This window comes from Herpailurus yagouaroundi, unplaced genomic scaffold (genome assembly GCF_014898765.1).
Source record: "Herpailurus yagouaroundi ecotype Mexico unplaced genomic scaffold, PumYag 100, whole genome shotgun sequence".
NCBI lineage: Eukaryota > Metazoa > Chordata > Mammalia > Carnivora > Felidae > Herpailurus > Herpailurus yagouaroundi.
The window spans coordinates 53,478,154-53,499,868 of NW_024412391.1; the positions used below are offsets into that span (position 1 = coordinate 53,478,154).

A 21,715-nucleotide genomic window follows, 5' to 3' on the forward strand; every position below is an offset into this window, starting at 1 on the left:
CCAACACTTCAGATGCTCCACATTTGCAACACATCACAGTAACCTGCTGTATCAGTCAGGGTTAGCCAGAGCAAGAGAACCAATAGGATATATATTTAGAAATAGAGATGTATTTTAAGGAATTGGCTCATGCAGTTGTGGGGACAGCATGTTCATAATTTGTAGGACAAGGACAGCAGGTTGATAATTCAGGCAGGCTTTCTATGATACAGTCTTGAGGCAGAAATCTATCTTCTTTAAGAAACCTCAGACTTGGGGCACCTGGGTGGCCCAGTCAGTTAAGTGTCTGAGTCTTGGTTTTGGCTCAAGTTATAATCTCGCGGGGTTTGTAAGTTCGAGCCCGCGTCAGACTCGTGCTGGCAGTATGAAGCTTGTTTGGGATTCTCTCTCTCTCTCCCTGTCTCTCTGCCCTATACCCCACTCATGCCGTCTCTGTCTCTCTCAAATAAATAAACATTGAAAAAAAAAAAAGAAGAAGAAGAAAAAGAAAAGAAAGAAATCTCAGGTTTTGTTCTTAAGGTTTCCAACTGATTGGATGAGTCACACCACAATGGGGTAATCTGCTTTACTTAAAGTCAATTCAGTGTAAATGTTAAATCTAAAAAGTGCCTTCAAATCAATAGATACACTAGCATTCAATCAAATATTTGGGCACCACAGCCTGGACGTGACACATAAAATAACCATCACACTTCCCAACTTCAGTTCCTAGGTATGATGCCTATTTCCTAATTCAATTAAATTTGGAAGCGGGGTTATCACTCTCTAATTCTTTAAATCTTAGAGCCAAAAAGATCAGAAGCATGAATAATAGAATAATTACACTTCTTCTAACCCCCTAGTTTGTTTTTTTTTTAATTTTTTTTTAATGTGTATTTATTTTTGAGACAGAGAGAGACAGAGCATGAACAGGGAAGGGTCAGAGAGAGAGGGAGACACCAAATCCGAAGCAGGCTCCAGGCTCTGAGCTGTCAGCACAGAGCCCGACGCGGGGCTTGAACTCACGGACCGTGAGATCACGACCTGAGCCGAAGTCGGACGCTTAACTGACTGAGCCACCCAGGCGCCCCACTGACCTCCTAGTTTTAAAAAATCCTTTTGGGAATCATATCAAATCCTTACTATGTTGATGAAATTCTTACAAGTCAAATACTCAGTAACAAATGACTAGTGCTCACTATACGCTAAAGGCCAGGGACAAGCCCTACTAGAACAAAGGTGGGCCAATTTTCTCTGTAAAGGGCCAGATAGCGACCATCTGGCCTTGGGGATCACACAGTCTCTGCCACAACTATTCACCTCTGCTACTGTAACACAAAAGCATCAGCAAATGAATGAGCAGGTCTGTGTTCCAATAACACTTCATTTACAGGTACTGAAATTTAAATTCATGTAATTTTTGTATGCACTAAAATATTACTCTTCCTTTAATTTTTTTCAATCATTTGAAAATATAAACCCATTCTTAGCTGACAGTCTACAATAACAGGCAGTGGAATGGATGTGGCCCATGAGCCGTGGTTTGCGGGCCCTTGCTCTAGAAGTCAGTGTAGGAGAGAATAAAAAATTACAATGGGACAATCTCTTTATCAGACATTTTTATAGGATGGGTCAGAGGGCATAACAATAATCCAAAAAATCCAGATAAATAGAGAAGGCCAAACACTGCCAAGAAATAGTAAAGGAGTAGGTAGTAAGCCCCAAAAAATGACCATACTGTGAATATTATTTTGTAGAACAAAAGAATGAATATTATTTTATGTGGCAAAAGATGTGACTAAATTAAAAATCTTAAAAGGAGGAGCTTATTCAGGATGATCAGGTTGACCCTAAATGTCATCACAAATATCCTGATAAGACAGACGCAGAGGGAGACACAGAGAGGAGTTGGCCACGTAATGACAGAGGCAGAGAGCGGTGTGGCTCCAAGTCAAGGAATGCTGCCAGCCACCTGAAGGTGAAAGAGGCAAGGAAGAGATGCTCCCCCAGGGCTCTCAGAGAGAGTGCAACCCTGATGATGCCTTGACTTTGGGCGTCCGTCTCCTGAACTGTGGGAATAAATGTCTAATATTTTTAAGCCACCATGTCTGTGGTAGGTAATTCATCAAAGAAGCCCTAGGAAACGAATATGGAACAATTCACACGCCTGGCACTGGACAAGGCAGGAACAACTAGCTTAACAATTACAGAAACCGGCCTAATATTTTACCACTAATGAAATCCTACCATGCAGCTGGAGTGAAGTGTTCAGGGATCCTTGTCAGCACCCTCCTAGCACACCAAATCCTTTATGTACAGCAGCAACATCTCAGCAAAATGAGAAAACTGTCTTCTGCTCTCTCAGCTACCAACTTACAGGCTCATTAATAAGAATCTTTTGCCTTTTGAAAAGTAATGTCCACAACTAAAAGAGAAGGATACTTTATCACATCTATAAAATCTCAGGCTAGGCATTATGCTATTATTGGAAACATTATCTAGAACATTCTAGCGGGTATCTCTGCTCTGATTTTTTTTTTTTTTTGAAGTAGGGGAAGAAACAGCCTACTCCCTTCTATATAGCTCTCTGTCAAGAGTATTCCTCACCAAGTTTACTCTCTGTGTCTCTAACATAGTTGTCAGTCTATCCCTGTAACAATACAAAGCACTCCTCCTTTAAGAACATTGAAGAAAGTATATCAGTTCCCTATTGTCACTTTAACAAATTACTACCAGTCTAGTCGCTTAAAACAATACAAATTTATTCTGCTGCAATACTGGAGCTCAGAAGTCCAATATGGCTCTTACTAAGCTAAATTACAGTGTCAGTAGGGCTGCATTCCTTCTGGAAGCTCTTGGGGTGAATTCACTTCTTTGCCCCTTCCACCTTCTAGAAGACACATGCATTCCATTGCCTGTAACTCCTTCCACCACCTTCAAAGCCAGCAGTGCAGCATATTCAAACCTCTCAGACTACAACCTATTTTTTTCAGCATATCTCTTTCTTGGAGGATAGGCCTCCTGCATCCCTCTTATAAGGGCCTTCGTGATTACACAGGGCTTTCCCAGATAATCCAGAATAATCTCCCCATCTCAACATGTTTAATGTAATCACATTTCAAAGTTCCCTTTGCTATGTAAGGTAACATAGCAACCCATATCCAAAGATTAGGATGTACAGCTTTGGGGGCAGAGGGATAATATTCAGCCTACCTTAGAGGGTTCTGGGATAATGGGCAACTGAGCTACCATAGAATCTCTCCTACTACAAATACTTTAAAAAGACTGAAATTCAATAAAAAATATTGAAAAAGATTGTAATATTTTGTTTAAATATGTAGCTGAGCACTAAAAAACTATGGGAAAGTCCTAAAGGCCAGAAAGGAAGGGAAAATGCAAACTCAGACTGTAAGCATACAACTGGTAGGGGGTGGGCAGGTGTTCCTGGATGGGAAGGATAGAAACGAGTTCCTAGATCAGAAGAGTCCCTAAAGAGGAGGGACTTGGGTTTCAAACCAGGCAGGACTGGGAAGTGAAACTAAAGACGCTAACATAATGAGGTCTTCCAGAAAGCTATATTTTCAGGGTAAGCAGTTATAGAAACTGTACTACCACATCCAGGAAGACAGCAAACAATTTTGAGTCCTTTTAAAAAGCTTTTTGTAAAAAAGAGAAACTCCAAGCTTAGAGTCTATAGTCTAAATGTATGGAGTCTCAATGTCACTACCCAGGCGTGCAGGAAGCTTCACGCCAAGCAATCCAGATAAAAGCTCATCACAGGCAGTGATGGTATTTAGGGAAGGAAAACTCACAGAAGCAAATTCAAAATGATTCAGGGGGAACATCTGCAAGTCCTAGCCCTCACACCATTCCCAGGGAAAAAAGTAAAAACTCTGTTGTCAAAAATCACAAAACACATAAGAAAAAAAAAAAATCTACCACTAGAGAGATACAACAGACACAGCAAAAGAAGAATTAGAGTCCCCAAGACGTTGAGGTACTAGAACTAACCAAATGAGACTAAAATTATTATTATTTTTTTAAATATTTTAACATTTATTTATTTTTGAGAGAAAGACACAGACAGTGAACAGGAGAGGGACAGAGAGAGAGACACACACACAATTGGAAGCAGGCTCCAGGCTGAGCTGTCAGCACAGAGCCCGATGCGGGGCTCGAACTCACGAGCAGTGAGATCATGACCTGAGCCGAAGTTGGGGCTTAACTGACTGAGCCACCCAGGTGCCCCTAAAATTATTATGTTTAAACTGACTCAAAAGATAAAAGAAGAAATGCAAACAATATGAACAAAACAAAACCATATTTAAAAAGAGAGACTGGAAAAAGAGCCAAACAGAGCAAAGTCAAAGAAAGTAGGAAGAAGAGAAGCATATTATAAGAAGGATAAATAAAGCTTTATTAAAAAAGAAAAAAAAAAAAGGTGACAGGCATTCAGCAAAATTATTTTCTATTAAAGAGAACAAGAGTAAATTCTCCCAAATTTCCTTAACTGATAAAGAATAGCCATCAAAAACCCAAGGCAAAAATCATACTCCATGATAAAACCTGAGCAACTTTCCTTCAAAATTCAGGAATAAAACCAAGGTGCTATCACCCCTTCTATTCAGCATTGTAATGGAGATCTTAGACAACTGAGTAAGGCTGAGCACTGAACACAGATGAGAAGGAAACACAGCTCTCGTTATCCATATTAATAGGAGTATCCACATGGGAAATCCAAGAGACTGCAAATATTAAAATTGGTAAGATGAGAAAAGTTGCTATAAATAGGACCAATATACAAACATCAACAGTGTGCTCATGCATTCCCCCAAATTTTTAATGTATTTTTTCGGAGGTGATCCATAATAGCCCTGCAAATATCAGGTACACAGAAATAAATCTACCAAAAGTATTAAAGACCTTCATGGAGAAAATTATAAAATTAATTGAAGAACATAAAAAACTAAAATGAAATATAACATGTTCACGGGTGGGAACGCTGACTATAATAAAGTATCAATTCACCTCCAATTTAGCCTACAAATTCAATGTATTTCTAGTCAAAGCTCAATAAGGTTTGTTTTGGATAGAACTTTATACAACGATCCGTTAATTTACATGGAAGAATAAATGTCACCAAAGGGCTAGGAACATTTTTAAGCTTAAGTAGAAAGGCTATAGCTGTTGTACTCTTTCTCAGCCCGGCTGCACTCTCACCAGCACTATGCATAAGAAATGCTCTTAGTGGCAAATGGAAATGACTTTGTCAGTGCTTACAAGAACTGTCCCAGACTCTTTTTTGTTGCTTTCACCACACTCTGCAAAACCTGAGCCTGACTCTATATCTTTTGGGCATGTTTTATTATTTTTTTAATTAGTACAATTAAACATATAAATAAAACTAAAAAAAAACCAAATAAGTTACAAATCCAAACAAGTATCACAACTTACTGTAACAGTTTGGTAATTAAAATCAAGTCGTTGACACAAAACTAAATAAGCCAATAGTCTGGGCTTGGAAGGAGATAGAATTCCAAATAAGTAGGGAAAGAGTAGTCTTTAATTAATAGCCCTATGACAATTCCCTGCCCATTAAAACAAACAAAAAATAGCAGTAGTCCCTACCTCATGCCATAGATTTAAACCCTAAATAAAAAAGGCAAAACTTGAAGTTTTAGGAAAAAATAGAGAAAATTGTTTTGACCTTGTGGTTAAAGAAAAACTTCTTAAACACAACGCCCCAAAAATCAAATATTATACTAATGTAATGTTTACTATGTGCAAGGAAGTATTCTAAGTGCTTTACATAAAGCACTTAGTACAATAAGAGGTAGGTAATACTGTTGCCTCCATTTTCCAGATGGGGAAAGTCATGCACAGAGATGTGAAGTAACTTGCCCAAGGTTACACAGCAAAGAGGAGACAGAACTGGGGATAAGAGGGGATCTGAAGCCGGAGGCTGTATGGCTGTGGATTCTGTGTTCTTACCTATCACACTACACCTGGTGTGAAAATTTAAAACTTCTACATGATAAAAAAAAAAAAAAAAAAACCACCAGACAACTGTGGAATAAGCCTAGGACTCGAGGATATTTCCAGCACATAAATATTAAAGAATACCTGCAAAACAATTTAAAAGGACAAAAAGCACACTGTAAAGTAGCCAAAGGCAATGATAGGCAATCCACCGAAGAAGAATCCAAAAGGCAATTAACACGCAGAAGACGTTAAATCACATTATATATCAGGAAAACAAAAATTAGAACAACAGGATACCATCTCACATGCAAAAATTAGGCCTGATGACACTAATGATGTGGACAGTCTAGAACTCATTTAAGTCAAAGTGTAAATTTTTGTAGTCACTTTACACAACAATCTGGCAGCACCTAAGAAAATTAAAGAAATGTACCCCTTACTAAACCAGCAATTCTGCTTCTAGATTAATACCCAAGAGAAATACCCATGTCCCCAACTAGACATCATACATCAGGATTTTCCTGCAGTCTTGTTTGTCACAGTAAAAAATTGAAAACAATCTCAGAGACCATGAATATGACATTCATAAACTCTAATGTGATCACACAGTAGAATACAAATGATTTTAATCTATTTCTATTAAATCAATAAGTTTCAAACAGAAAAGAAATGAAACACATTACATAAATACTGATAAGACATACCACTTCATCAATTTTCAAACACATAAAAAGCCACCGTATGTTCTTTGTGGTTAATAGTTAAAATTGTCGTAAGTATATAAACATGGATGGAAATGACAGATGTTGATTTTAAAATAGTGACTACTTTCAAGAGGGGAAAAATGGGAAAGGGAATGGAGTGATCCTTTACCTGTATTGTAACACCGAACTTCTTTATTTATTTTTTATTTTTTTGATGTTTATTTTTTGAGAGAGACACAGAGTGAGAGTGGGGGAGGGGCAGAGAAAGGAGACACACAATCCTAAGCAGTCTCCAGGCTCAGAGCTGTCAGCACAGAGCCCAAAGGAGGGCTCGAACCCACAAACCGAGAGATCATGACTTGAGCCAAAGTCAGACGCTTAACCAACTGAGCCACCCAGGCACCCCTGTACACTTAACTTCTAAAAAAGTGGGAGATGTGGCAAAACACTGGCATCTGTGTAATTAGCTTGTTGGGTTCCCAAGAGTCTACCATATTTTCTGTGCACATGAAATATTTCCTAATTTAAATGAGCCTTGAAAATCTAACATCCCCTTTCTTACCAGGGCACCAATTCTCAATTCTCCTGCTGTGCCTTCCTTTGTAAATTGTTCTAACTTGCCTCATCAAACCTTTGTTCCCACTATTCCTCAAACACAGCCATATAAATCAAGATATTCTCATTCATTTCTCAAATATTCCACATTAATTTTCATCTGTGCACCTGCAAGTACTGTCCACATCTATCCTGTAAGTTGCTTCTGTTTAGGAAAAAGGAAGGCTTTAAGACAACGGTGGTATATACTTGAAAGCAGTAGCCAATAATTTGCTGAATCTTCCCTTGTTTATAACAGAAAGCAACACCCTAGATCTATCACACTTGGATGATCTCATGTGTGCAAATGACACCACACTATCTCCCCTTCCTGTATCCAGCTCTCAAACACAGGCATGTTGACACACACACATACATCCTCATCTGTAAGATGGAAGAGACCATAGATTTAACTGTCCAATCCAAAACAAACTTCGCAGTTATGACTACACTTTGTCCAGACATAAACTTAATTGGGCTAGTCAATTTTCTGATAACCCCCAAAATGTTTGTTTGTTTTAATTTTTTTTTTTTTACATTTATTTATTTTTGAGAGACAGAGCACAAGCAGGGGAGGGGCAGAGAGAGAAGGAAACACAGAATCCGAAGCAGGCTCCGAGCTGACAGCACAGAGCCCGACGCAGGCCTCCAACTCAGAGACCGTGAGATCATGACCTAAGCCAAAGTCGGACACTCAACGGACTGAGCCACCCAGGCGCCCGTTGTTGTTTTTTTTTAATAAAATAATTGAAAACAATATAAATGTTTTGTTCTGTGTGGCTGGTGTTTCTAACACATTGTAACACAAAGCCCTCAATATACACAATTTTTTTACTTAGAAATAGCACCCAAAGGTTTATGATATGGTTTTCATTAGACTTGCTTATAAACATTTCTTTGACTTACTGAAAAGAAGCCCTTTAAAGACAGTAATGCAACAATTTATTTCTGAGTAGTGGTAATTATACGTTATGGTTGGTTTGTAATTTTGAAGAGAATAGGACTGGATGAAGTCTTCCAAACTAGTGATCTAAAAATTATTGATTCCAATAAAATTAATTCTAACTGTGTAATTAAAAAGCCTAAGTTTGTCACCAGAACTTGGTAGACAAAGAAACTGCAAGAATCCTTTGTTCAATAATAACAAGTTTCCTTATGAGACCAATTGTAATAGAAAGTAAATTTAGATCTATAACAAATAGTTTCCTTCGCATGGGAGACAGAGTACTGATAAAAACAGATTATGGATCCGTTAACTCCGCAACAGCAATGTTTTTATGAGCAGGAAGCACCAACCCTTCCTGTTTTCTCTTTAAAACAAAGAAAAGTACATCACATAAAAAGAGCTTCTAGAAGAGAGATTAGATGAGCTACAATGGAAAAGCCACACCAAAGCAAGATTATAAAAGTATCTACAACTGGCATTACTTCCCCAACCAAGTCCTAAAACGAGGAGGTGGTGGGAGACACAGTAGTTCACACAGGGATGGATTGTGAGGAAGGAAGCAACAGGAGGGTGCTAGCGGAAGAGAAAGCAATTCTCAACCAGGGCTCACAAGACAGCACAAACTCACAGAACAGTGAGGCACAAAGCTACCTGGCCAGTGACATATCCCCTTCCTTAGAGGTGATAAATCAGAACGGCTAAGTCACACGCCCAACGACACAGAGCAGAGCTTTCTGCTTGGTGCATTTTTTTCTCCATATCATAGTGCCTAGCATTATATTTAGGTAATTATTAACACTGAAATATAATACTGAAGACAGTATTATACTGCATAAGATGTACTTCTTGCCTTGCACCCAGATCGTTACGGGTTTGTACAGTATCTCTTTAGCTTACTCCTTATGAGACCTGACTGCACAGCCATGTATAAAAGAACAGGGAAGTCTTCTACTCACAGGATTTTTCTATTAATTAACCACCAAATGGTAGCTTGTTCATTTTGTGCTTTCTATTTTCCTTTTACCCAACCTAGAAATGTTGTCACATAGGCCTACTTTCACACAAAAGCACACAGTGCATCGCCCAGAGTAGAGGGGAAGAGTAAAAAGTCTATCTTCAACATCACTGCAGCAGGTAAAATCGTTTAACACTAATAAACATGTACTTGTACACTTCTGGATACATGCAATGCCATTACAGAACAAGGAAAAAAATACATTGTGTATAATGTTCTTTATAATCTAGCTTAGGTTTGTGTTGAAGTACTAAAACAAAACACTAAGCTTTTCGAATGAGGGAGCTGCTAGAATATTCTAGAATTAGGAACAGAAGAACCAAATTACTGCTCAGAAGAGGAATGACCTCTGTAATGGACACATGTTTCCTTTATAAGCCAGCACATTCATCCCTTGTAAACCTTTTTTTTTTTTTAATGTTTTTTAATGTTTGTTTATTTTTGAGAGAGACAGAGTGTGAGTGGGGGAGGAGCAGAGAGAGGGAGACACAGAATCTGAAAGAGGCTCCAGGCTCCAAGCTGGCAGCAAAGAGCCCAACATGGAGCTTTAACTCATGAACCAGTGAGATCATGACCTGAGCCAAAGTTGGCCACTTAACTGACTGAGACACTCAGGTGCCCCACCCCTTGTAAACCTCTTAATTATAGTATTTCACTGGCTCCATCTGACCAGTACCGGTGGCAGAGACACACAACATAGGCCTATCAACCGTGGTTGTTCATCCTCCTGTCCACAGTTACTGGTCCATGGGATGGGTCCATAAACCAATAGGGATATTGAAAGAAAAAAAAAAAAATGAGTTTCTCCGGCACAGTAAATTACAAGCACAATTAAAATTGATTCTGCCAGTGGCCATCTTGGCACATGGTAAGATCTTCAAAAAGAATGTAAGCAAGCTGAGCTGAGAAGTAGATAAAAGGAGCAAGAGAGTTCTGACCTTTTCTGATCCCCTTGGTCAAGCCATACTTGACAATCCAACTACTGGATGTCCCAATTCTATGTATTATTTCAAGAATTTGTGCTCTCTCATCAACGTAGTCTTTAAAGCTCATCTATAACCCATCAAGAATTCTGGTTAATACAAGCTTCATCTTGCAAATGTTTATCATAAGTTTTTTCATACCTCTATACTTGTAGAGACTTTGCCTTCACAATTGAGACCACTTTCCCTACATAGACTAAATCATTCACCTTGAATGTAGGCTTTTAAAAAAAAATGAGCCCTTCCTTTTTAGCTGAAAACACCTCCCTCCCAAAAACTCTTTACTCTAAGGACAAAACAAGAAGCTAAATCAATGATCCAGAAAAATGTCCACAGCATCTTCTTTGTGCAAACACGCTCTCGAGAATTACCAAATTTAACTCCAGCCTAAATTTTACTACTGAGCAGGTGAGTGGTTGCTTGTACATGGGGAGCAGGGGCTGTGCAGCAGGAGAGAGGGATTACAAAGGAGGATAAGCAAACTGTGAGGGGTAATAGATATGTTCAAGGTCTTGAATGTAGCAATGGGTTCACAGATATATTTCAAAACTTATCAACTCTATACTGTAAATATGGGCAGCTCATGATATGTAAATAATACCTCAATAAAATTGTCTCAAAGAAAGATACACCTTTCCAAGGAAAAGCATTTTACGGTATCATTCTTGTTCTGGAATGGAACAAATCATAATGCCTGGAGTTGCTGATGTAACTTGGTGAAAAGGAAGAAAGTTACATGCCAAGGATGGTAGGGCAGGAAAACAATGAAGACTGATGCCTGATAAGATCCTTGAATTGTGCCCCTGCTCTGGACTACCTGCTTCTGGACATCTTACTACATGAAAATAACAAAGCTTACTATTTTATAAATTTTTTTTTCCAACGTTTATTTATTTTTGGGACAGAGAGAGACAGAGCATGAACGGGGGAGGGGCAGAGAGAGAGGGAGACACAGAATCGGAAACAGGCTCCAGGCTCTGAGCCATCAGCCCAGAGCCCGACGCGGGGCTCGAACTCATGGAGCGCGAGATCGTGACCTGGCTGAAGTCGGACGCTTAACCGACTGCGCCACCCAGGCGCCCCCAAAGCTTACTATTTTAAGCAGCAGTAGCTGGGTTTCTATTACCTATTGCTAATACAGTGGTCTTTGGTCCTTTTTTAAAGCCAGCAATATCAAGCCATTCTCAGGCCAGCTATCTTTTGCCTCTCATCTTAGAATAAAGTCCAAATCCCAGGCGAACAAATCCAAGGATGTGCAGAGGCTGAATTACCACTGGAGGTAATTCATTGGCCACTATTCCCCACCTCCAGCCATACTTCCAATTCTTCCAATGAGCCTTCTATACTTTAAGTGCCACACAAGCAAGGCACATGTTTTTCTGATATTCCTAGCACCTGGCTAAGTGCCTGGTACAGAAGAGGTACTTAAAATACACTGCTGAATGAGAAAGAGCTCATGACAGCACTCATTATGTTTTAAGGACAGGCAAATGCTTAGTCCCTAACCAATACAGTATTTGGGAGAAAGAAATTTAGCTTAATGATGTTCCAGATTATCCTTTCTCTATGTAAGCTATAAAAAAGATTTTCATTGTTTCATCAAATATCCACATTTCAAAATGAGATGCAAAGAAAAATGTGAATTGTTTCCAAAATATTTCTAGTTACTTCTGCATTTTTTTAGCATCTGAATTCTATGTAAGTGAACTGCTTTAAGGATGAAAAAGGAAGATAGAACATTTGAAAAGAACTGGATTCGATTCTGTAGTTAAATTATTCAAAAATGGTTTGTCAGCACTAAAACAGGAGAGAGGTTGTGATGGTAGCAGAGGATAAGAAATTCAAAACAGTAATAAGGTTCAGAGGGACTATACCACCAAAATGTACCCCCCACCCAGGCATATAAAGAAAGCAAAGGCCCCAGACTGTCTTCCCTGTACATGCTTCAACATTCACAATGAGCAATTACACTTGAACGCTCAATTCTCCCTCTGAACTTCTGCCTAATGTGGAAAACTGAAGAACAACTCAGCTATGGATGATCAAGCATGTGTTTCTACCATGCCAAACATCTGGATAGAAATCTGAAGATTCTATAAATAATCTAGATATTGCTAAATACCCAGACATTTAGTGTTGAAGCCAAGACCTCAGTTCTTTGTGTCATTTTCATTCTTCAAATGACACAAAGAAGCCTGAAGTGCATTTGTCACATATTTTTCTTCCTTATGTTCTCCCTGGTGCCAAGCAGATTTTATACTTACCAGGCACAAAATAACATATACTTATTATATAATATCTGCTAAGAAATGATATAGAAGGTATCAAAAGTAAGGGATCCTGACTTATCATGTTCCAAGGATCACAGTTTGAGGCGGCGCTCACGGCTGCCAACCAAGTTCCAACTGTATCCTACCCCTTCCTTCTCTGGAGCAGTTCTGGGAGACAAGAAATAGAGTTATGGAAGCAAGAGCCCTGCACTGACTCCTTCATTCAATTAACTAAATGTCAACTATACGTCAAGGCTGTGTTGGGCACCCAGGAAAGGAAAAGTGATTGGGACCTTGCCCATACTGCTGAGAGGTACAGAGTTGATCATATGAAAAGGAGGAGGGCAATTGCTCTTTCCAATGATTCCACTGATCAATTCTAGAATCAAGTCTTAGTCCTCATCTTACTCAACAGCATTTGACACAGATGTTCAATTCTATCTCCTTAAAAAGATTTGCACTTGGTTTCTAGGACACCAACCTCTACCAGGTTTTCCTCTTACCTTTTCTGGCTTCTTTCCTGGCTCCTGAAACTCTTACTAGCAGTGCCCCTGGATCAATCCACAGATAAGTGCTATTCTCCCTCTAACCTCACTAACTTGTGGACGTCATCCAACATAATCTCTAACTACCATTCTCTATGTTGATGGCTCCCAGGATTTAAACTTCCAGCTACTTTTCTCCCCTGAACTGCACCGTTGGTAGTCTAACTGCTACCTGACATCTCCATTTGGGTATCTGATTGGCCAATCATATCTAATACTGAACCCCTTATTTTCCTCCCAAAGCTTTCTCCACCCACAGTCTTTCCATTCCTATTAATAGAAGATCCATCTTGACAGTGGCTTAAGCCATAAATCATGAGTAATCCATGACTCCTCTCTTTCTCTCACACCTCATTCCAAACCATCAGAAAATAATGTTGTTCCATTGATATTATACTGGTACACCTCTCGCCTGAATTACTGCAGTAACCTTACATATGATCTCATGGTTCCATTGTTGCCCTCTATCATCTATTCCCAATTCAGTAGCCAGACAATCTTTTAAATGAAAATCAGGCCCAAAGCTACCAATGGCTGCCCATTTCATTCTGCATAAAAGCTCTCATGCTTCCAGGGTTCTCAAGGCCCTTCACAATCTTCACCTCAGACCTTCTCTGACTCACATCCTGTACCACTCCACACCTGGCTCGTTCTGTCCCAGTCACAATGGACTCGTCTCTGTCCCTTACATAAACCAGGAATACTCCTCTTAGTGGATCTTTTTCAAAGTTCCATCCATCTGAAATACTTTTCCTCTTTGTCTTTCATCACTTCCTATTTCCTATTTGTGTTTCATCACTTTCAAATCTTTACTCTCCTGGCCATATATTAAATATGTACTTATCCTCCCCTACCTATCCACTGCCTCACCACTCTTCATTCCTCTTACTCCATTTTTCTCCACAGCACTTGCCTACCTTCTCATAAGATATATAATGTATTTACTTATTTATCATCTAACTTTGTCCCATAAATAAAAGACCAATAAAGGCAGCACATTTTGGTTTGTTTTGTTCACTGCTCTTGATGCTCAGTCGGTATTTATTATTGGAATGAATAAAGAAAAGAAAATTATTTGGTTTCATCTTGTATTTATATTAGACTAACAGTATATTAGACTAGTAATGTGAAATCCCTAGCCAACTATGATTTACAGTCCAATTTTAGAGGAAGTGGATTTGTTCATGGGAAACGTTACAGGAAAACCTGAGTAGAAGTATATGAAATGTTGGTCAACAGTAGAGGAAAAAAGAGTATTTCAAGAAACACATTAGATTCTACGTTGGATATATAAATGTAATGCCTACTTAATATTATTTTGTAACCCAATGCTAACTTCCACGTTTTAAAATATTTGGCTGTCTTCTAGATTTAATTTTGGTCAAATTATCATTTTTATGAAGTTTTCATTAGGTATGTTTTACTCCTGGTGAAAAGGGGGCAGCCAATTCTCTCAATTTGATTCAAGAAGTATTTGAAGAGTATAGCCTCTGTGTTTTAAAAAAAGAAAATGCTACACACTGAAGGATCCAACAAAGGGAAAGCGATGAGCTCTGCCAACAACAACAACAACAACAACAAACGGTTAATGGTTAGCTGGGGTAAATAGCAAACACAAAGCAATCTACAATATGGAGAGTAGGTATGGTCAAGGGCAAAGACAGAGTAAAACAAAATCTTACATTACTGACTCTCAGCCTTCAGTGTAATTTAGAATTAGGTAGGAAGTTTTAAAAAGGTTTAAAAAAAATAATCACATGCCTTCCCTCTCTCCTGGATCTGACTGAATTAGTCTGGAGTGGCACTCAAGTATTAAGATACCCAAGGAAAAATTTAAGGAAACAACGCCTTTGAAAAGAAATGAGGCTTTATTCGAGTAACTTTACAAAGACAGGGCAAGGTACTATAGGTTGAGGGCAGGATCAGCAAAGATGGAAAGGCAACAAAGGGCATTTTGTGTGGGGAATTCTGTGTGGCTAAAATATGTAAAGGGATGCAGACAGGAGGGGTGGGTGGGGAAAGATCTTGAATGGCGTGTTAAAGAATTTGGGTTGATTTCACTAAGAGTTTTCCTCTATTATCACAAATGGGTTTGGGTCATTCATTTCACAGCCATAAAATAATTGGGAGGATAAATTCAGGTGAAGGAAGAGTATCTAAACCTAACCTGCATTCACCAGTAATCCAAATGTGTTCAAAGTGATAATAGCCCATTTTTAAACCACTTAAAACTGTGTGTAAATCAAGCCACTGACATACTCAAATCTCACTTTTCGAATTTGGGCTGAAATGCAATTTTTCCCAAAATGAATTGTTTCTTTTTTTGCAATGCCTCTTGACTCATGTTGTTAAACTTTACGAAAGTCAATAACCTCACTTCAAGTGAGAAATGGCATAAATAGCACATTTGGGTTACCATTTTTAAATCGAAAGTTGGGAAATTTTACAAACGCATTTGGCACAAAGGCAGACTATAAATATCAGCACAACAGCATCATGTGAAAAATCTCAGGTTTTGTCAACAGTGAATCATTTTTAAATTCAAAACGCAAGAAAATATTCAGCAACCACGTAACCATTTTAAATTCATTCAGCAGTGTGAACAGGAACACAGGGAAAAATCACATACACCTAACCACACATTAAAATATGAAACAGGAATAATTTGAAAACTGACGCTCCGAATTTTGAAAAATGACAAGCGTCATCATTTGAAAGTAACAGCAATACATGGGTTTTTCTTTGGCTGCAGTGCTGGTGGCATTTATTTTAGAGTTAAGACTGAACAAAATTATAGTTTTCCAGCACCCTAATGACCAGAGTGACTAAAAAAAAAAAATACAGGGGCGCCTGGGTGGCGCAGTCGGTTGGGCGTCCGACTTCAGCCAGGTCGCGATCTCGCGGTCCGTGAGTTCGAGCCCCGCGTCGGGCTCTGGGCTGATGGCTCAGAGCCTGGAGCCTGTTTCCGATTCTGTGTCTCCCTCTCTCTCTGCCCCTCCCCCGTTCATGCTCTGTCTCTCTCTGTCCCAAAAATAAATAAAAAACATTGAAAAAAAAATTTAAAAAAAAATACACAGGTTAATCATTCCATATTTACACCTACTGTGCTTCCATCATTTTTTCCCTACAACTGAAAGATTAACATTATTATTTTCAGGCCATGAACTCATGCCTCCATAGAGTCTGCTTGAGTCAACACTAACTACCCTTAAGTGTTAGAAACCCCAATAGCCTAAAAATATTTTCATCATCACACGCAGGTTTGTAATTCAGAAATTTAAAATAAACTTTTTCCACTTGAGGCTGAAACAACTTTTTTTTTTTTTTTTTTTTTTGGCTTTCTGTAGTACATCCAAAGCGTTTGCCCACATTTTTCCATTTTATCCTAAAAACTCATTGGGAAGAGTGAAAAATATCATCACCAGTTTATAAATGGAAAAACTGAAGCTCAAATAAAGTAAGCTGTTTGCCCAACGATAAATTCCAAGCAAGTTGTAGAGCTGGTATTTAGACTTACGTTCTCTTCCTGAATCCAATTCTTTTTCTCCCTACAGACTGTATAGATGTATTTTTTATCTATAAATATGGTATGTTTTATCTATTTTAAGACAATCCAATTTCCGAGAGAGAAAGAGGTAAAATCATTGTAATTCAAGGTCTTAGAATGGATGTAAATCAGTATAATTTTTGATGCTGTATGGAGATTTTTCCCAAAGCAACCAAAGGTATAGGGGAAAAAAATTGCAAAAAATAAAAGAAATCAAGAAAACAAACTTGGAAAGAATTTAAAGAATGAATATGGAAAAAGAAACAAACTCCTGAAATGACCTTTCTCATTTTAAGACTAGTTATTTATGTTCTTTACATTCTCAATTAAAACTATTCATACATGTGCATGTGTATTTTATATATATTATATATATATTGAAAATTAGCACAACTCCTTCAAGCCTCTTCTTCTCTGTTTAGGAAGCACAAGGAGATAAATTATAAATCTTATAAATGTTAACATATTTTAGTATAACATTTATTTCATATTCTGAAAATTCCCCATAAATCATAAGTATAATTTTATATATTTTTTTAATTATTTATTTTTGAGCGCATAAGCGGGGGAGGGGTAGAGACAGGGGGAAAGAGGAACAGAAGTGAGGTCTGCACTGTCAGCAGCAAGCCCAGCCGGAAGTGGGCCTCAAAGTCAAGAACCCCAAGATCATGACTTGAGCCGAGCTGGATGCTCAACTGACCAAGCCACCCAGGCGCCCCTTATAATTTAAAAAAGTTGTTTTTCATGATTTGTCAGAACATTTCCAACCAAAATTATTTTCTAATAAACCATGAAAAATAAAATAGACCATTTTCCCAGAGTAGCTCTCATTTGCATTTATATCCTAAGCAGTATGAAAAAGTTTCACACTCTTTCTATGTTTCCCTTGACTCTATTACAGCTTCTTCCCTTCCCACTTCTCTAATCCACAAAGATGTCTCCTAGTCCTAAATTTTACGTCAGCTAACGTCAGTCCCTCCCTTATATCACATTTAGTTTTCCCACTTCACGAATCCCAATTAGATCCTGTTTTCACAGAATTGGTATTTGCCTTTGTATGTGTTTATTACCTCTCAATGTTCTCAGTGGGAAATACACAAGGCAAATTTATTCACTGAACAAAGCTCCTGAGGTCATACGGAAAAAAAAGTACATTTTAAAAAACGAGGCTTCACAAAGCGCATTAATTTTAAAGCCCAGTTTGGTTCACTGCTGTCTTCCCAGGCTGAGAACAGTGCCTGTTATAAATAAATAAATAAATATTTACTGAGTGAAGAAATGTTCAGTTACTTTAATACGAAGTTCTGAAGCAAGCCTTTCTTTTTCTCATAACACCATGAAAATGCAGGGAAGAGAACTCGGCTTCTCCTCTTCCTACCATATCTATAAACAGTTTATATTCACTACACTAACTTAAACTTATTCAAGGCTAGGGATCCTATTGATTTAAAATGACCCAACCATAAATAACAACAAAAATCAACTGTTGTTCCGTTGGCTAGTGATCAGAAGTCCAAGACAGGTTCAGGGGAAGTTCCTTCCAAGCTATTTTAGTGACATGCATTCTGGTCTGATCATGAATTCTGCTCTCAATTTAGGCTCACCAGCAGGCCACTTGAGCATGTGGACAGTTGGGCTTGTAGAGTCCTAAGTTCCTCAAGAAAATGCTTCAACACAAAAGCAGGCCATGGCCTTTACACCTGCCACTCCCGTATGCAATCCTGATCTTACTAACACTTTCAGGAATGATCTCAGACTCATCTTGCAACTTTGCGCCTATTTTAGAGGTAGTTACCCTGGTGGGATTGGAACCTATGAAAGGTCCACCTAGTTCCACCTTAGAAGGAAATGTCTCCTCAGTCTTCACCCTCAATCCTTCACCCTCAATCCACCCTCAACCTCAATCCTCAATCCTAACTACTTCACATTTCTCATCTTAAAATGTTCCAAGGAAGATATGGAATCTAAATAATAGTAGTGGCTACTGTCGGCATCTATTTAAGACCTGGTCCAAATTGTATGTCTCATTCACCTCCAATTTAAACTGCTGAACTTACTTAAGCTTGTTCACAATGTATAAAGAGTAGACACTAATTCATCTTAAGAAATACCCGTTTTATCTAAAAAGTCTAGGATTTAATAGGGTGCTAACTATTATATAGCCTTGTGGCTTCTAATTAAGGTTTACTACATAACTATTAAAAATCAATAGAATGCATTCTGAAGGCCAATAAGTTGGAATAGATATAAAAATCTTAAAATGTTCCTTTAGATCACCTTTCTCCTTGCTTTCCTGATACACACTAAATACAACCAAAAGTGACATATCTTGAAAACAACTAGACTTAAAAATAACTTGTCTTTTAACATGTATATATAATATATATTATACATATATATGTGTGTATAGATATATAGATATACATACATAGATTGCACATTAATTTATATAGACCCCACAGCCAAGTAAGCATGCAAAGTAGACTTTCTAATGTGTGTAAGCAGATATTATAAGACTAAGTGTCTGGGGAACAGGTGACCAAATCATGGGGAGAGGGCGAAAGTCAGGGCACAAAATGATGAATTTGAATAGCAGGCCATTCATGCTAAGAAAAGAAAATACCTGGAGAATTGGTCAGCACTTACTTAATATACAGTCAATAAGATAAGCATGCTTCAAGCAAGACAAAGGTGAATTTTGGTCTGAAACTTGACATGGTTCTCCAATTACAAGGAGCTGAATCACCAGGTGTTTTACAATTTTTCTCCCGAGTCTACTATCTGTGACCGTGTTGATTAGATTCCTACTAACTAACCAGAAAAGCATACTTGATTCCACTGTCTTGCCTTCAAAGCTTTGCAAGCATGTTCATGTACAAAGGAACATTAATGGTAAACCAATCCAGCCTCTCTCTCCTGTTGGTGACCACAAGGCAGCCTCTCCATTCCTAGGATGTAACCTAAGCTTGCACAGATGGCCTAGCTCGCTGCTAATACAGGAGAACTGGGTTTGTTTTCAGGGTGGGTGCTGCAAACCAGCAGGTGTATTTATAGAAGGGAGATAGACTATGATGGAGGGATGATGACAGAAGAGGAAGTTTCTTCCACCTGGGAGAGAAGCCTTTGGAAAGATCTGGATCTCACAGCCTAGGTTCTATTCCTGACTTGCCAACTTATTAAAACCTTTTTTGGTCTGTTATCTTATGTTTAAGATTTACACCATGCCCCTTGCCTCAGATGGCTGTCAGAATGAGGAATGAAATCATGAATGAAGACCTGGGCTGTGATAGGCAATCAATAAACGGCAACTGCTCCATTCGCCCAGAATTGCACCTCAAAAATCACAGAGGTAGACTGCACCATTAAAACTAAAAGGCCCAAGCTTATTAGCAGAGAAAGGAATGACTTGGGTGGAGGCTTGCTTATTTACTGGAGGATTTTGCTTAAAATGGAGTTAGGATATTAATAAATCGGGAGACCACATGGAAAAAGCATCCAGTATGAACAAACTGACAAAAAAAAAAAAAAAAAGGCATCCCTTTATGTAAGCACGAAACAAACTTCGGAAGCTGCGGATATCCTGTGAACCTACTCGGTGACCTCAATTTAAATCACAAGAGCACGGACAGCTAACCAAGATGCACACCATCCATATGCCGCCTTGTCAGTTTCAGATCACGCTATTTTTGCAAAACTGTCCTCAAACCTGAGGCTGCTCTCCCGCCTCCAAACCCGCCCCAGACGGGGTTGGAAGCCAGGAGCGAGTATCCGAAGGGATAAGGATGGTAAGTGGAAAGGTCTGGTCAAACGACAGAAAAACAAGGCGGTGGGTGAGGGGGCGGGGTAGAGCAATGTGGCAGAGACGCGGCCAGTGAGCCAGAAAGACGGCGGCTTCACAATGAGGGAAAGGAAGAGACTGCGACAAGAGCCGGCTCCTGGTCTCCGGCGGGGAGTGATGGTGAGGTCAGGGGCGCGCAGAGCGTGGGAAGACGGGAAGAGGTGCGGAATGAAGTCAGAGTCGCTGGTCAGGCAGGGGAACCAAGGAGCAACCGAGCAGGTGCAAAGCCCGCAGGCGGGGAGGAACCGATTCAGGGTACTCACTGTGTACAGCAGGTTGAGAGCGCACAGGCAGTTCTTGGAACACGCGAAGCCCCCGCAAACCATGTTGGAGCCTGTGGTTGCCGAAACCGCAGGTAAACGAGGCTCGGGCGGAGCCTCCGGAACAGCCTCTTTGTCCTTGCCTTTGAGGCCTGGCCGAGGCCGGGGTGGGAGGCCTGGGCTGCGGCTGCAGTGCGCTGCGCGCCCGCCGCGGCTCGAACCCGCTCTGGAACCTGCGGCCGCAGCAGCTGGAGCCTGAGCCCGAGCCCCGCCCAGCACCCCCGCCTCGCCCCGCGCGCTGATTGGCCGCCGGCAGGGAACAAAGGTAGAAATATGCAAATAAATGCGCTCCGCCTGCCGGCAGCCGGGAGAGGCTAGACGGCCCGGGGCCGAGGGGGAGGGGGTGGAGGCCGTAGGGGACCTAGCTCGAGGCCAGACCGTGTGACAGCGGCCTCCCTGTCGTTTCCTGGGGAGCAGGTGAGGAGAAGAGGGCGGGGCTCGACGGAGATCCACGCTGGCAGGGAGAAATATGACAGCACCTCTCGGTTCCTGGCCCTGGTGGATGACGTGGCACCATTTTGAATGAGATTTTTAAATTAAGCACCTGGCCTTGTTTGAAGGAAGGCAGGAATAAATGGAGAAATAAATAAACGAATGTGAATGATTTAAAAGAGAGAATGAAGTGGGGGAAAATAGAAGTAAGGAAATAAAGGAAGGAATAAAAGGAGAGAGCGAATTCTCGGCTTCTCTAGGAAAGTAGGTACAGTACATGGCCCATAAATGTGACTCCTGTCACGTCAAATTTATCCTACAGGAATTTCCAAATACTGATAAACTATGAATACGTGCATGCCAGAGAAAATCAGGAGAGATTATTTTTGTCTTTCAATACTAAATATCAATAAATTTTTCTTTTTCTCCCAAATAAGAATTGTGAAAAATATTTAAGTGATACAGTTCTCACCTCAAGTCAGTCCATTATCACTTTATTGACTGTCTATTGCGGAAATGCATCTTGTATCCTCAGATTTCTCACCTATAAATTGAGATAT

The 21,715-nt window shown here is 39.6% G+C and overlaps 1 protein-coding gene across 1 annotated transcript in view; it reads right to left on the minus strand.

Annotated features, from left to right (window-relative positions):
* The window catches only part of TSPAN13 (tetraspanin 13), a 31,810-nt gene extending 10,901 nt beyond the window's left edge, over positions 1-20,909 (minus strand). The window contains exon 1 of the mRNA XM_040472516.1: positions 20,667-20,909. Coding sequence (XP_040328450.1) covers positions 20,667-20,729 — 63 coding nt within the window. The 5' untranslated portion in view covers positions 20,730-20,909. The remainder of the gene's footprint in view (positions 1-20,666) is intronic.
* Between the last annotated feature and the right edge of the window lie 806 nt (positions 20,910-21,715).